Source organism: Psammomys obesus, unplaced genomic scaffold, assembly GCF_907164565.1.
Source record: "Psammomys obesus unplaced genomic scaffold, mPsaObe1.curated_primary_1811, whole genome shotgun sequence".
NCBI lineage: Eukaryota > Metazoa > Chordata > Mammalia > Rodentia > Muridae > Psammomys > Psammomys obesus.
Window position 1 is genome coordinate 6,261,409 of NW_026585609.1, and position 14,746 is coordinate 6,276,154.

The window sequence follows — 14,746 nt, forward strand, 5'->3', positions numbered from 1 at the left end:
GTGTGTGTGTGTGTGTGTGTGTGTGTGTGTGTGTGTGTGTGTGTGTGTGTGTATTGTGGTGGTGGGGCATGAGTATGGGCATGTGGAGGTCATAGAACAACTTTTGGCAGTCAGTTCTCTACCTCATTGTGTGTTCTGAGAATCAAACTCAGGTCATGAGGTTTATATAGCAAGCACTTTTACCTACTGAGCTATCTTGTTGGCTTTGGTCAGTCTGTTCTTAAGCTCTTTCAGTCTGTAGCCCTCCACGCCTCAGAGCGTGCTCATTTGTTCCTGCAGTTGGCGGATCACTGGCCCCAGTGTTTCACAGAGTCTCAGTCGTACTGATCTGTGCGTCACTTTAACAAGTCCGCTTGCTCCCGTGTTGCCTATAGAAGACTGGCATTTGGTACTAGAGCTGCACTCAGATTGAGGCTTTCGAGTTTGGAGCAAGACCGTTTCCTGGGTGTTCAGCCCTGTCAGGGACTCTGGCTCTCTAGGGGCTCCTGTGTCTGCTAACCTCCGATCCTATGGAGTGGCTAGTAAGCTGGGGATACTTCTTGTTTGCCTGCCCTGTGAGAGCTTATGCAGTGATAATGACTTCTTTGCTTGCATCTTCATCTACCAGCAGGCATACTTCACCAAAGATAAGCCTCCCCTTTTCTCTCATTTGGTTTTACTAAGGTAGTCACATGGAAAGGGCAGGTATGTGTGGCTGTCACCTTCTCTTCCTTTGTTAGTTTTTGGGATTATGATTTCTTCCAAAGGTGGAGATCTTCCTCTCTGGTGTGTTTTGTTTTGCTTTGCTTTGCTGGTTTACAATCAACAGAAACTACGACTTCAACACGTTAGAGGCCTTGTACTGTTTTATGCTTGATCTTTTTTTGTTGGTTTTGGAGGTTTTTTTGTTTTGTTTTTCTTTTTTGGCTTTAAGAATATCTATTTATTTGGTGTGGGTATAAATCCAGGTATGAGTATGCTATGCAGAGGGTATTGAAGGTCAGAGGACAGTTTTGTTGGTACTTGGTATTCAATTTGAGCCAGACTCTTTGTTCCTTTTCTGCTGCTTATAGCAAGCTAGCTGGCCTGCAAGCTTCCTGGGACTCTGCCGTCTCCATTTCCTGTCACCCCAATGGAGCACTGATATTGCAGGTGCTCTTGGTATGGGTCTAGCTTTTATTGTGGGTCCTGGAGGTTCAAACTCAGGATCTCATGCAAGCACTTTTGCTACTGAGCAGTTTCCCCAGCCCCTCATTCCCTTCGTGAGACAGGGTCTTAGGAGCCCTCACTGGCTTGAACTCACTTTGAAACCTGGGACAACCTTACATTTCTGATCCGCATGCCTCCACCCTCTGGGTCCCGGAATTACAGGTGAGCACCACCATACCAGGATCTGAGGTTTTTATTTTGCCCAATGCTCATATTGTTTAATTTGGGGCCAGTAGGAGCCATGTTGGTTTCCTATTGGTCTCTTAACCCTTTGACACACCTTTCACCAGCTTTGATATCTTCCTTGCTTTCAAACATGTCTTAATATTTCCTGCTCTCGAGCTAGAGTTATCCACTCCTCTAGGACCTGGTTCCTTATGATTGAAAGGGCATCTAGGTAAAGGATAGATGAGGATCAGGGAGACGGCTCAGTGTGTGTAGACATTAGCCACACCAGCCTGCTAACCTAAGGTCAGTTCCCAGAACCCACATAAAAACACAGATGTAGTGTTCTGCATCTGCCGTCTCATCACCCCTACGATGAGATGGGAAGTGGAGACAGGAGAATCATCTGGAAGCTTGGGGTCCAGCAAGCTTGGAGTACACAGTGAAGCTGCAAAAGCAAGAAAGTAGGAGAGAATCAGCCTCAACAAAGTAGAAGGAGAGAATCAGCCCCACAAACTTGTCCTCTGACCTCCACATGTGCCCCCTGGCACATGCAAGCATGCGCGCGCACACACACCAACAGACATGTGCACATAAATAAATAAGTATTAAAGGATCAATTAAGACGCTAGAGAGATGGATCAGCTGATAATGTGGCTTGCCTTGTAAGCCAGACCACCTGAGCTTGGGTCCCAGCACCTATGTGAAAAAGGAAAAGCCAGGAGCAGCAATACACACCTAATCCCAGTGCTGGGGAAGCAGAGACAGGGAGATCTCTGGTGCTTATTGGCCGGCCGGTCTAGCAAAATCAGTGAGCTCTGGGTTCAGTGAGAGACAGCTCCAAAATGAGGTGGCGAGAAATGAGGAAGACACACAGTGTTAACCTCTGTCCTTCACACATGTGTGCATGTACACCAGTATGTACATACATGAGCACACACACATAACACACACTACACATAACACACACGTAAAGTGGATCCGTGGGAGAAAGGAAGGAAAGGAAGAATGGAGGGAGGAAGTAGGCAGGGAAACAGGAAGAATTCAGCCAGGTCTGTGGAATTCCATGAAATCTAAACACGCGAAGGTGGCACGGATTTCCCACTGCAGCACTGGGGAGGCTGGAATAGAAGGATTGTGAGTTTGAGGCAACCCTAGGGCACATGGTGAAACATTGCCTCAAACAAACCAAAGGAAAGTTTAAAGGCACCAGATACTGCGTTTATTTAGCCTTTCTCCAAGAACGAATGTTTTATAGCTGACACACAATCCTTATTTATCCGGAGATTATTCCTGGGTTGGCCACATGGTGTCACCACAAGTCAAATGTGCATTTACCAGCACTCTGTGTCACTCTGGGTCAGCTGAAAGCAAGGTTGATAAGACAAGAGAAGGCGCCAGAATTTTCAAGTAATGCAGTGAGGGTGTTTGATGACTAAATTCTTTTTCTACAGCCTTGTCAAGAGGTGTCCACAGAGAACTATACATTAATTAGCAGGGCTTTTACGTAAATAAAATGCCTTAGGACAAAAGGTAACACTGCCTGAATACTTTTTTTTTTTTTAAGTCTCTCTTTGAGACAGGGTCTTACCATGTAGGCCTAGCTAGCCTGGGACGCGCTGTGTAGACCAGGCTAACCTGCAACTTATAAGAGATCTTCTGGGATTGAAAGTATGCACCACAATACCTAGCTTCACACACACACACACACACACACACACACACACACACACACACACGTACGTACACAGGCACGTACTATCCAAATACTTTCAGGAATAGAACTTTCCTCACACCAAAACCTGAAGTGACCTTCGAGATAGCTGCCCTCCCCTTGCCCACCAAAGTGAGGGCTCAGCCCCCACAACTGGGTTCTCAGTAGAGACTGACATCAGATGAGACTGGGTGACTAAAGAGAGACAGTCACTATTTTAAGGATGTTTGTGGAATGAAGAGTTGGAGCCAGGGGTGGTGGCTCATGTTAACTCAACAAATAAGAGGCAGAGCAGGAAGTCCACCATGAATTTGAGGCCATCTGAGATACATAATAAGTTTATCAGGCCAGCTGGGCCACTGAGACACTGATCTCAAAAAAGAAAAAGAAAAAAAGAAAGAAAGAATTTGGAAGGGCAAGGGCTGTGGCTCAGTGACAGAGGGCCTACCCAGCGTGTGCATGGCTCTTTATTTGCTCCCAGCCCTGCAAGCAATAAAAAAGAGAGAGGGAGTTGGAAACCAGGGCTTTGTGGTCAGGTGACCAGTATTACATCCCCAGTTCACTCAGCAGCCATGACGGTAGAACCGATGGCTTACGACTCAGATGGTTTCCATGTCTGTAAAACAGATAACAAAGCCTGGCTTGTCGTAAGAATGAGACAGGATCGTGTATGTAAATGGCCACACATCACAGTTATGCTGTGTTTCTGTCCGCCCGTATAATCTCTGTATGTCTGACCTGACCGCTGAGATTGGCAGCTGCTCTTCGGCTGCCCTCCTTGCCTGGAGCACAGCTGCTACGTACACAGCCGGTTAGTTTGGTCAGCTGGGCACAATCTAGAGTCACCTGGTGTCTTAGGGTTACTACTGCTGTGATGGAACTAAAACCATGTTGGGGGGAAAGCGTTTGCTTGGCTTACACTGCCACATTGGAGTCCATCACTGGAGGAAGTCAGGGCAGGATTACAAACAGGGTGGGAACCTGGAGGCAGAGCTGATGCAGAGGCCATGGAGGGGTGCTGCTTACTGGCTTGCTCCCCATGGCGTGCTCAGCCTGCTTTCATATAGAACCCGGGACCACCAGCCTAGGTGGCCTCACCTACAATGGGCTGGGTCCTCCCCATCAATCACCAATCAATAAAAGGCCCTACAGACCTGCTCCTGTCCAATGGCCCTTGCACGTGTCAAACTGATGCAAAACTAGCCAGCACACCTGGGAAGAGGAGCCCTCAGTTGAGAAATTTCCTCCACTTGAGTGGCCTGTAGGTGTGTCTTTGGCATTTTCTTGATTAATGATTGCTGTGCACCAGCACAGCCCACTGTGGGAGGTGCCAGCTGTGGGTTGGTAGCGCCAGGTGCTATAAGAAAGCAGGCTGAGCAGGCCATTGGGGGGGGGGGGGGGCGGTGAGGAAGGAGGATTCCTCTATAGCAGTCCTCAACCCCTGAGTCCCGACCTTTTGAGGGTTGACTGACCCTTTCACGGGGGTCTCATATCAGATATCCTGCCTATCAGATACTTACATTATGATTCATAACAGTAGCAAAATTACAGTTACAAAGTAGCAACGAAGTAATTTTACCACCACAGCATGAGGAACCTTATTAAAGGCACAGCACTACCAAGTTTGAGAAGCATGGCTCTGTGGCCTCTGCTTCAGTCCCTGCCGCCAGCGGGAGTCCTGGCTGTGATGGACTGACGTGGAAGTGTAAGCCAAATAAACCCTTTCTGTCCTCTTGCTCAATGTTTTGTCACAGTGACAGAGGGGGGGAAATTAGGACAACAGCTAACTGCAAACTGGCGTTGACCTCTTGTTAAAGTTTTAGACAACATTAGATGGTGAATCTGAGTCATCCCTCTTTTTTTCCTTCCTCACTGCACGGCAGCACCACAGCCTAGTCTTTTTAGTCGGCCTCTCTTTTGTTTCTGGAAGTGTGCGTGTGTGCATGTACGCGCTTCCATGGTAAGCACAGTGCCTATCCTGACATGGGATGAGATTAAAATGCAGTGCCCTGGAGGACAGCTTCTTTGAAGACAAGGAGTTAGGAGCTTACTAACAAGCTTACAAAAACAGTTTAAGCACTTTATTTCCTTTGGGGAGCTCAAAGCACTTTACGAGCAATCACTGCTTAGCGCCCTCGCTCAAGCCTGGTTGTGAATTTGGAGAGCTGTGGACACCGGGTGTCATCCTGTGCGTGCAGAGAGGAGGCCCAGAGTGCCAGGGATGAGGAGGTGCTCGTTGGCGACAGCAGGCTGAGTCGGCCAGGGCCGCGCCTCCTTCGAGGGGCCGTGGTCCTGGGAGAACTTGGCTCTCCGGCGTGTCTGTGTCTCCTGTGCTTGGGGTCAGAGTGAGCTGGTAAGATGAACAGAGAAGACAGCACGTGACTGTATGTGTGGGACCCTCCCAGCCCTGTTTGTTTTCTAATAGTTTCTATGGCAAAGCAATAGGGAAATTTTACTTTTATTACAGGCGTCGTGCTCTGCCCAGGAATAGATATTAAAGAAGCAGGAGCTTTCAGGAGTGAACTTTGTAAATTCTGGAGTGGTGACGTTCCCGTGGTCACTACCAGGTCTCTGACTTCGAAGCACACTTTGACAGACCCTCTTCCTGTAGTCACCACTGAGGGAGGTCGTAGGACCCCGAGAACAGCCTGTCAGCTTTCTGAGCAACATCTGAATCCCTCCTCACTGTGACTGTCGTCAGGGGACACCTCTGCTTCTGCCACCAGATCCATCACTTTCCCAGTGAGCTTCTCCGAGCCCAGTTCTGTGCGGGGTCCACGTTTTCACAGTGTGTCTTAGCTTCCTTGTCACTGTGACAAAAAGCCGCTTAAGGGAGGAAGGTTTTCCCTTGGCTCATCACGAGCGAAGGCTGGAGGCAGGAGTGTGACATCATGGGCACACCACATCCGCAGTGATCAGGCAGAGAATAATGGGTGCCATAGCTCAGCTCCATTTCTCTTTTCTTCCTTTTGTACTCAGTCTGTGAGACAGTGCTGTCCACATTCATTCTCTCCTCAGTTAAACTCCCCGGAAACATTCATACAGGCACGCCCTGGGGTGTGTCGGTCAAGCTGACAATAAAAATTAGCTGTTACTCGGTGTCAGACGGACACTCAGACCCTCAGGAAGGCCCACGTACGAGCTGTTGAGATGGCTCAGCTGGTAGGTGTTGGACGACCAGGCTGACATCGGGGGTTTAGTCCCCGAATCCACGTGGTGAGAAGGAAGAAAGAACCTATGCACGCTGCTCTCTGTCCCTCACACACGTGGCATACGTGGACCCATCCCCCCCCCACACACACATTAAATAAATAAGTAAATGTGACAAGATTTTTAAGAAATAATTGTCCTACGAATATTTCGATCTACTTCCCTCAACACAGATCTGCGGGGCAAAAATTTGTGGAGAAATTCGCATCTGTTCCAAACATATGCAAACATTTTAAAAAACACTTTGGGGCAGTTGGTGTGTGTGTGTCTGTGTCAGTGTCTGTGTGTATGTGTGTGTGAGCCATGGCGAGCATAGGGACATCAGAGAATGACTTGCAGGAACCTATTCTCTCTTTGACCACATGAATCATGCGGGATCGAACTGAGGTCAGCAGGCTTGGTTGGCAAGGACTTTTACCAAATGAGCCATTCACTGGCCCCACAAACTTTTTTTTCTTCATCATTATTCCCTAAACAATACATCTTAACAGCTAGTGACACCGCATTTACATTGCATGAGGTATGGCCCGTAACCCAAAAATTATCCGAAGGTCATGATGGGGTCCGGCACTCGGTGGGTAAAACTGCTTACATGCAGGTCCCTGAAACCCACTGGTGATGCTCAGATGCAGACATTACAAAATTCCAGTGTCCTGTGGGCCGTTATTGCTGGAATCTTATCTTCTGCCTGCTAATCCAATTCTCTCCTCAGCGTGCAGAGCACAGCCGTCTCCTCTGCCCTCTTCTCTTCCGTCAGTGTGCATGAAGGACCAGGCTGAACTCATTTGAAATTGGCTTCATCTCCATCCCTGTCCTCTGGCTGTCGTTTAGACATTAGAATGAGCAATTCCTCACACATGAAGTCCTGGGTGACCGTGTAATCAACAGTCTGAAGGCTTGCTGAGCGTGACTAACCACTCGTAAAAGAGCCAAGCGTGATTCAAAGAGCTCCACCAAAAATACTGTGTCATTTGGCCTCGTGTTGGCCTGGTGCAAAGTCAGGTTTTGAGTCACAAAGCTCATTAGCAGTACGCGTGTACTTGACTGTAATAAGGAGGTCAGGGTAGCCCAGGTGGAGAGGGGTGTATTTAGAGCCGGCAACAGGATGAGTTTCGGTGTGGAGGCAGTGGTCCAAGAGAGACACTAATCTCGAGAGGGACATTTTCTCTATCCCCCCATTTCTGCCATCAAGTCAAATAACCTAATCTGCGGGGAGTCTCTCTGCTTCCTAGAAAAGGAAGGTTTTCGAAATTTTTCAGGAGGGGGTCATTGGAAGAGGTCTCTCCGTTGAAGGAACGTGTGAAGCCTACACAGGGATCCCAAGACCATCATTGGACCCCAGCCTTGGTCAGCCCTGAGCTAACGAGGCCGCCCTGTGTCCCTGATAGGATGGGCTTGGTCATAGGATGAGCTGCCCCGCCTCAAAAGACACACAGTTGCAACCCCCACCTTGACTGCTCTACCACAGTGCCTCTGAGGTGCTGTGACAGTTTTTTGTTGCAGTGTCGCACGCAACACTCATAACTTAGAGGAAGAACATTCGGGGCATGTTTACAGATGAGGTGAAACATCCCCGTCCCCGGTCTCAACTCCCTGGCATGCTTGTCCTAACCATGGCCATGGCCTCTCTCTGAAAGTCTGGCTTTCTCTGCGATGTCATGACCAGCTCTTGCTCTTCTCTCTTCAGGCAGTTCGGTGGCTATGCCAAGGAAGCAGACTACATTGCTCACGCCAGCCAGCTACGGACCGCCCTGGAGGGCACGCCGGCCACCTACCAGGGTGATGTCTACTACTGTACGGGATATGACCCTCCCATGAAGCCCTATGGCCGTCGTAATGAAGTCTGGCTTGTGAAGACATGAGTCACTGAGCTGAGAACGCCCTGAAAGGGTGCCACTGTGTCCCCTGGCTTGGAGTCAAAGGGGGGCAGTGTTTCTGCAGTTCCAGCTTTCCTCCAAAACCCCTCACTTCCAGGTTTCTGAAATAAGCCAAGACTGGCAGCACCGTTCTCGTTGAGTTAGGAAATTCTCTGGCAGATCAGTAAAATCCCAGAGGCATTTTTTTTTTCAGCCGTCTGGGTCACTGAAAACTGATTTTTTTTTCCTTTTTTTTTTTTAATTAATTACACTTTATTCACTTTGTATCCCCCCATAAGAAAAATGATTTTTAAAAATTATCGGATTTGTATTTTTTGTTAGTGAGGGAACATGTGATTTATGCATGAGCTTTCGTCTGTGATTCTCTTAAGAACTTTGTCTAGAAAGAAACCGAAAATAGAAATCTTTGACTTAAGCAGCAGAGACAGTTCTAAATATAATTTTTCTCCAGGTTCTATGATCCTTTAAGAAATATTTACTTTTACATGGGGGAAGGTGGGGGGGGTGCCTTCAGAGCCCATAAGAAGGCATCAGATCTCCTGGAGCTAGAATTATAGATTGAGAGCCACCAGACTTGGGTTGCTGGGAACTGAACTCAGGTCCTCTGGAGAGCAGCAAGCATTCTTAACCACTGAGCCGTCTTCCCAGCCCCAAGACTGGCAGTCTTATCAGAGTGCCATTGATGGTGTCCACTGCCCTTAGAGCTCTGGAGTCTGCAGAGCATTCTCCAAGGGTCCCAGGAACAGAGGCCACGCTCTGGATGCCTGGCTGAGTCGGAGCTGATGTGTTTGCCTTGGCTCCCCGGCAGCACATCTGTGAATGATGGCTGAGGCGCAGGTTCGCAGCTGTGGTCCACAGGGGTTTGCAGAAGTTACAGAAGCAGATGGAGAACAGAATCACACTCCCACGCACAACGACCCTGAGGGCAGGAAATTTTGCCAGGGGGGAAATCTATTCAGGATGATGAGATCAGAAAAGGCTAGAGTCCAGTTTCCTTAACTGAACAAGACAGGAATGAAAGAAAAGGAGTAGTTTGGCCTGCAGAGAAGAAAAGGGGGTGGGGGGGTGGCTGTGAGCTGAAAATGGGGAAAGAAGCTAACCTGGAACAGGTTGTGGGTAGCAAGGCAGGGAGCTTGGGGCTCACGAGGAGCACCAGGATCAAGCCCCATCTGCAGTCCTAGTTTAGACAACTGTAAAGATCCCCCAGAAGACACTTGGGAGACAGCCTGTCCATGTTAGGTTGCTATGGTAACAGCAGGGCCTGGCTACGCTTGATGCTTAGTAGTGGGAGGAAATAAAAACCAGAAAACAATCTCGGAGGAAGTGTTTGCTGCAGCCACGGCTGTTTCTGAAGATCGGCCTCGACTACCCGGTGCACTGTGCACGTACCGTGACGTTCGCTTCACATGCCAACTCTATCGGGGGTAGTGTCATGACTCTCCCGCAGATGAGGAGGTGAGACCACCCCCAGGCTTTTCACACTGAACCCAAGACCAAGAGGAGTGTAGCGCAGGCCCTTAGGTCATGTCAGGTAGTTTGGGTTTTTTAAAATGTTTGCTTTTTTGTTTTGTTTAGTGAGGGGCTGGATCCAAACTCACAGAAAATACAAGGAGGGGTATGTGGCTGAGTCAGGAAGACCAGCCTTATTGCTAACCCCTTGCATCGTACTATGACGACTGGGAGGCCATTTCTGGTGTGCAAAGCCCCGTGTGATCCAATCTCTCCTTCTCCCTCACCCGCCCCCCTCCTTTCTGATCTCTTTCTCACTACAGTGTAGCCACAATGACAGTAAGTCCCTTGTCACCTTTTTAGATGGCTGGGTCTCACCATCCCATTGATGGTACCTTTCAAGGGGGCCTGGAATCCCCCTGCCTCTGCATCACCCCCAGATATATCACTTAGGACTATAGTAAGTGTTAGAAGAGACTGGTCAGGATTTCTTTTCTCACATACCAAGAAATATACAAGAAGGGTAGATGGCAGGTGCTGGTCTTGGCTGCAAACGGCTGGGGCAGCTCCTGCGGCCGCATCCCTGCTCAAGGCAGGAAAGGGCCAAGGAGAGGAAGCGGCACCTGCTGTATCCTTAGATCCATTGTGTGAGAAAACAAAACATTTTCCAGAGTTCCGCCAACTGCCAAGGCCAACCAAAGCTGCAAGGTATGTGAGCAACTTGTGTGTGTGGGAAGTGTGTGCAACTTAGGAAGCTTTTGCAACTTAGAAAGTGTTTGTAACTTGGGAAGCATGTGCAGCTTGGGAAGTGTGTGCTCCTGTAGCTGGGAAAGTCAGAGGCCCAGGAGAAAGGTGTTCAGAATGGCTTCAGGAGGACAATCAGCAGTGACTTTGGCTCGGGGGAGTGAGTGGGTTTGTGTGCCTACAGCCAGCGAGGGAAGGAAGAGAGTGGTGGAGATGGGTGAGGCCGGGTCATGGAAGATGTGCAGGCTTTCTCTCCTCCACCCCCAGTCCCTGCTGTTCTTTACCTCCGCTGCAACAGCCAGAACTGGAGAGCACAGCACAGTGGAGGCAAGAATGGCTTTCAGCCACCCTCCCCGCACTGAAGACCCAGGGTGGCCAGATGAACAGCCCAGACACACTCCATAAGAGCTAGATATCAAAACCAAACAAGTTCACCCCGTTCTGTATTTAACAGTGAGGAGCAGCTGGCGTGGTGGTGTGCGCCCAGTCCTTGCACTTCGGAGGCAAGAGGAATGGGAATTTAAAGCCAGCCTTGGCTACATTAAGAGTCTTAGTCTAGCCTGTGTTACATGAGATCCCATCTCAAGCAGGGGAAAAAATAAATAACAGCAAAACCAAAACAAAACAAAAAGGCATGGTGGCACATGCACTTGGAAGGCTGAGGCAGAAGGATTGCTGCACATTGAAAAAAAAGAAAGAAAGAAAGGAAGGAAGGAAGGAAGGAAGGAAGGAAGGAAGGAAGGAAGGGAAAGAAAGAAAGAGAAGGAAAGGGAGAATGAAAGAGAAAAGGTAGACCACAGTCGCCAGACTTTTCCATTGCCAATCTACAAATGAATAAACTAAGCATTCCTGGTCCCCGCCATCAGCATCATTGTCAAAGCGACAGTTTATTTCAAAAGCTTTTGGCCTCTTCTCTCTTCTCTCCCTGGGGTGCTGAAGTGGAGCATGTGGCTAAGATTTTTACACGGGTGAAAACCTGCACTGGAAAACAGTGAACAGGAGAACTTGGGTGTCAGTGACTGACTCTTCTGTAGGCTGAGGGCTCAGGGTCCCAGCTCAAGGCTGCAGCCACTCCTGAACTGCAATCATAAACACAGCCTGCTGTCTCCCAGAAGCCACCAGCTTGCTGTGGCCAAGCTCTGTCCAGTAAAATTTGTTCTGCATATACTGTGCCACAATGCCACATTATTAAGCTTACATGACAGTGCCCTGGGGTCCAGGGGTGATTGTATACACAAATCCAAGGGAACCCTCAGTGAGCCCAGGAAGTTACTCATGGCTTGTTTAAGGGAGATTGCCTTAATTTACACTTGGCTTCTCCACTCTTGAGTAATAGTCTTTGATCCTGAGCACAATAATTACAGTTTCACAGCATGCCACATTGATGGGTTTGTATTTGGTGGAATGCCATAGATTTTGCCTTTGAATTTATGTCCTGACCTGGCACTAGGCTTTTCCTGTTCTTGTTTCTATAGCGACATCATTCTATAAGAATCTGGGAAGAGACCCAAACAATAGCCACAAAAGAAGAATCAGGAACCAAGCTAGTAAGATAGAAATGACACAGTAGCCTGTGAGTGGGACAGTGGGACAAGAATTAATGTTGATTGTGAAGAGCTGTCACATAGTCCAAATGTCAGACTCTGCAATGAGTTATCTACACCTTCACCATATAAAGAGAATATATATATATAATCATGGAGGTGGAGAGCTGGCTCAGGGATTAAGAGTGCTTGCTGCTCTTGCAGAGGACTGGAGATCAGATCCTAGCTGCTCTTCCAGAGGACCAGAGTTCAAGTCTCGCAAGTGTCCGTAACTTCAGTCCCAGGGCATCTGACACCCTCTTCTGGCTTCCTTGTGTACCAGACATGCAAGTGGCACAGAGATATGGAGACAAATCATCATATGTACAAAAATAAATTCAATTTTTAATATCGGTTTGTGAGTTGGTCGGGCTGGGCTTCTTCTCATGTGGTATCTCTTCCTCTCTCCTGGGCTCCTTATTCTCTAAGCTAGGTGACCAGAGGCCCCTCTAACGTTACCCCAGGGCCTCCTGCCCAACTTCACTCACTCTGCTCTTAATGCTAGAATCCACCATCCCTCTGTACTCTGCCCACGGTCAAGCTTCAGCATCTTCAAAGTTTTCCCTAAATCTGCCAGCAATAACTGCCTCCTCTTATGATTTATAATCCCCACCTCATATCTACTTTATATAGATGTACTCACAATAGGGTTTATGGGTGTAGCTTGACTAGTAAGGTCCTTGCCCAGTATTCATGAAGGTCTGGGTTTCATTTCCATCATAACATAAACTGGGTATGGTGGTATACACCTGTAACCCCAGCACTGAGGAGGTAAAAGCAGGGAGAGCAGAAGTTCAAGGTCATCCTTAGCTATATAGGGAGTTTGAGGACAGCCTGGGCTACACGAGACCCTCCCGTTCACACACACACACACACACACACACACACACACATACACAGTACATAATTCTATTAATATAGATCAATTGGAGTCATAAGAACTACTTCCAGGTAATTCCAGCACTCAGGAGTCTGCCAGGCCAGCCTGGGCTACATATCCAGACCATGTTTCAGAAACAAAACAAGGGCCTAGAGAGACAACTCAACAGTTAGGAGCCTTTGTGGCTCTTGCAGAGGCCCTGGGTTTGGCCCCCAGGACCCGCATGGTGGTCTACAACTATCTGTAACTCTAGTTCCAGAGGATCTGACACCCTCTTCTGATATTTGAGGGGACCAGGCACACACATGCCTCAAATACATACAAGCAGGAATAACAACCATAATACATAAAATCCATAAAGATAACATTTTTTTTAAGCAAAACAAAAATGAGAAATTGATGGGTAAAACTTAGGGAGCATTCACTGTGTTCTAGGAACCTGCTCATTACATGAATGACCTGATTTTACCCAGTAAAGAAGTCACTGACACTATTTTCTCTACTCCAGTTACAGATGAACTGGGAGGTTTATTAAGATGCCCTAGGCTAGCCCACTGTGACGACATGTGCAGCACCAGGGAGGTGGAGGCAGGTGGATCAAGAATTCAAGCTCATCCTCAGCTATAAAAAAAAAAAAAAGCTCATGGCCAGCCTGGGGATACCCGACAGGATCAAGTGCTCTGAAGCACGCCGCAGAACTAATCAAGGGACTTTCCGCTAAACTGCCATCTGCAGAGAGAGGAAAGACGAGGCAGTCAGCTCACTGCTGGGAACCAGCCCTGCTTCCGGAGGTTCTGGTTCACAGAGCTGTTCATCTCTATCCAAGCTGCATCCCCTAAGGACACGGGGATTATAAGATGGCCAGCGAGGCACAGAGTAAATTATACAGGAGGACGGGCCACCTCCCATTGCGCTCACCTGTAGGCCTACGCCCTGCCTCACTCACTGTTCTTGAATATCCAGGGCTGTGCCGCCAGGTGGCTGCCGATGTGAATTCTGCCAGGGGCCGAATTCTGGCTCTGTCACAGACCATCCATATGGCTGTGGGCACTCTAGTCTGTTTATTTGAGGCAGGGTCTTACGTAGCCAATATTCACCTGGCCGCTCACATCGAAATGCCGGAAGTCAGCCTGGAAAGAGACAATTGGCTGGATGCCCTCAGAGGGCACCCACGCTGTGGCAATCTGAAACCAGCATTCCTCCGGACAGCAAGGCCCCTCACCTGAGGAAGTACCCATGCTGCTGTAATCCAGCCAGTTCCTCTAAATGTCTCGTGTAACGGAGAGATGAGTGGGATACATCAAGACCGTCTTCAGGACCAAATATCCATGGGGGTGGGAGGTGCTGAGGAACAGATGGGACCCTTTACTGAAGCACAAACTCTTGGTGTGGTTCCTCTAAACATGACCAACCCTTGCACAGCAGGTGTGGAGGAAAAACATGTATGTGGTGTATTACATTATGCTTCAGGAAGTAGTAATGCTATGGCAAAAAGTTAAAGTAGAGCAGAAGAGAATGAGTGGCTGCAGAGAGATCATGAAGAGGCTGGGATCTAGGTTTTACTGGTGAGGTCAGGTGAGACCTCACAGGAAACAAGGCTGGGTGGTGGCGAACCACCTGAGCAGGGGGACAGGTGGAAAGAGACCCTAGAGCGAGGAAACAGCCAGTGCAAAGGTGCCAAAGTAAGGCGAACCTTTGTGACCAGTGCGTGGCTGGGAGGCCAGAGGGGTTCCAGAGGGAGCAGAAAGGACAAGAGGAGGTCAAATGAGGACCAAGAGGAGGTCATGTAAGGACTGGGGCTGAGGTAAAGCCTTTGAGTTTTCTTCTGTGGAAAATGGGCTCTTTCCGGGATGACATGGTTAAAATCGACTTGGGAACCCCTTTGCTGCTGAATCAGGGTACACTATAACAAATGCAAGCTTGGAGCTGGGGCCAC

At 48.6% G+C, this 14,746-nt stretch overlaps 1 protein-coding gene across 1 annotated transcript in view; it reads left to right on the forward strand.

The window, feature by feature from the left end:
* The window catches only part of Hebp1 (heme binding protein 1), a 26,837-nt gene extending 18,384 nt beyond the window's left edge, over positions 1-8,453 (forward strand). Inside the window, exon 4 of the mRNA XM_055610744.1 lies at positions 7,965-8,453. Coding sequence (XP_055466719.1) covers positions 7,965-8,139 — 175 coding nt within the window. The 3' untranslated portion in view covers positions 8,140-8,453. The remainder of the gene's footprint in view (positions 1-7,964) is intronic.
* The last annotated feature ends 6,293 nt before the right edge of the window (positions 8,454-14,746 follow it).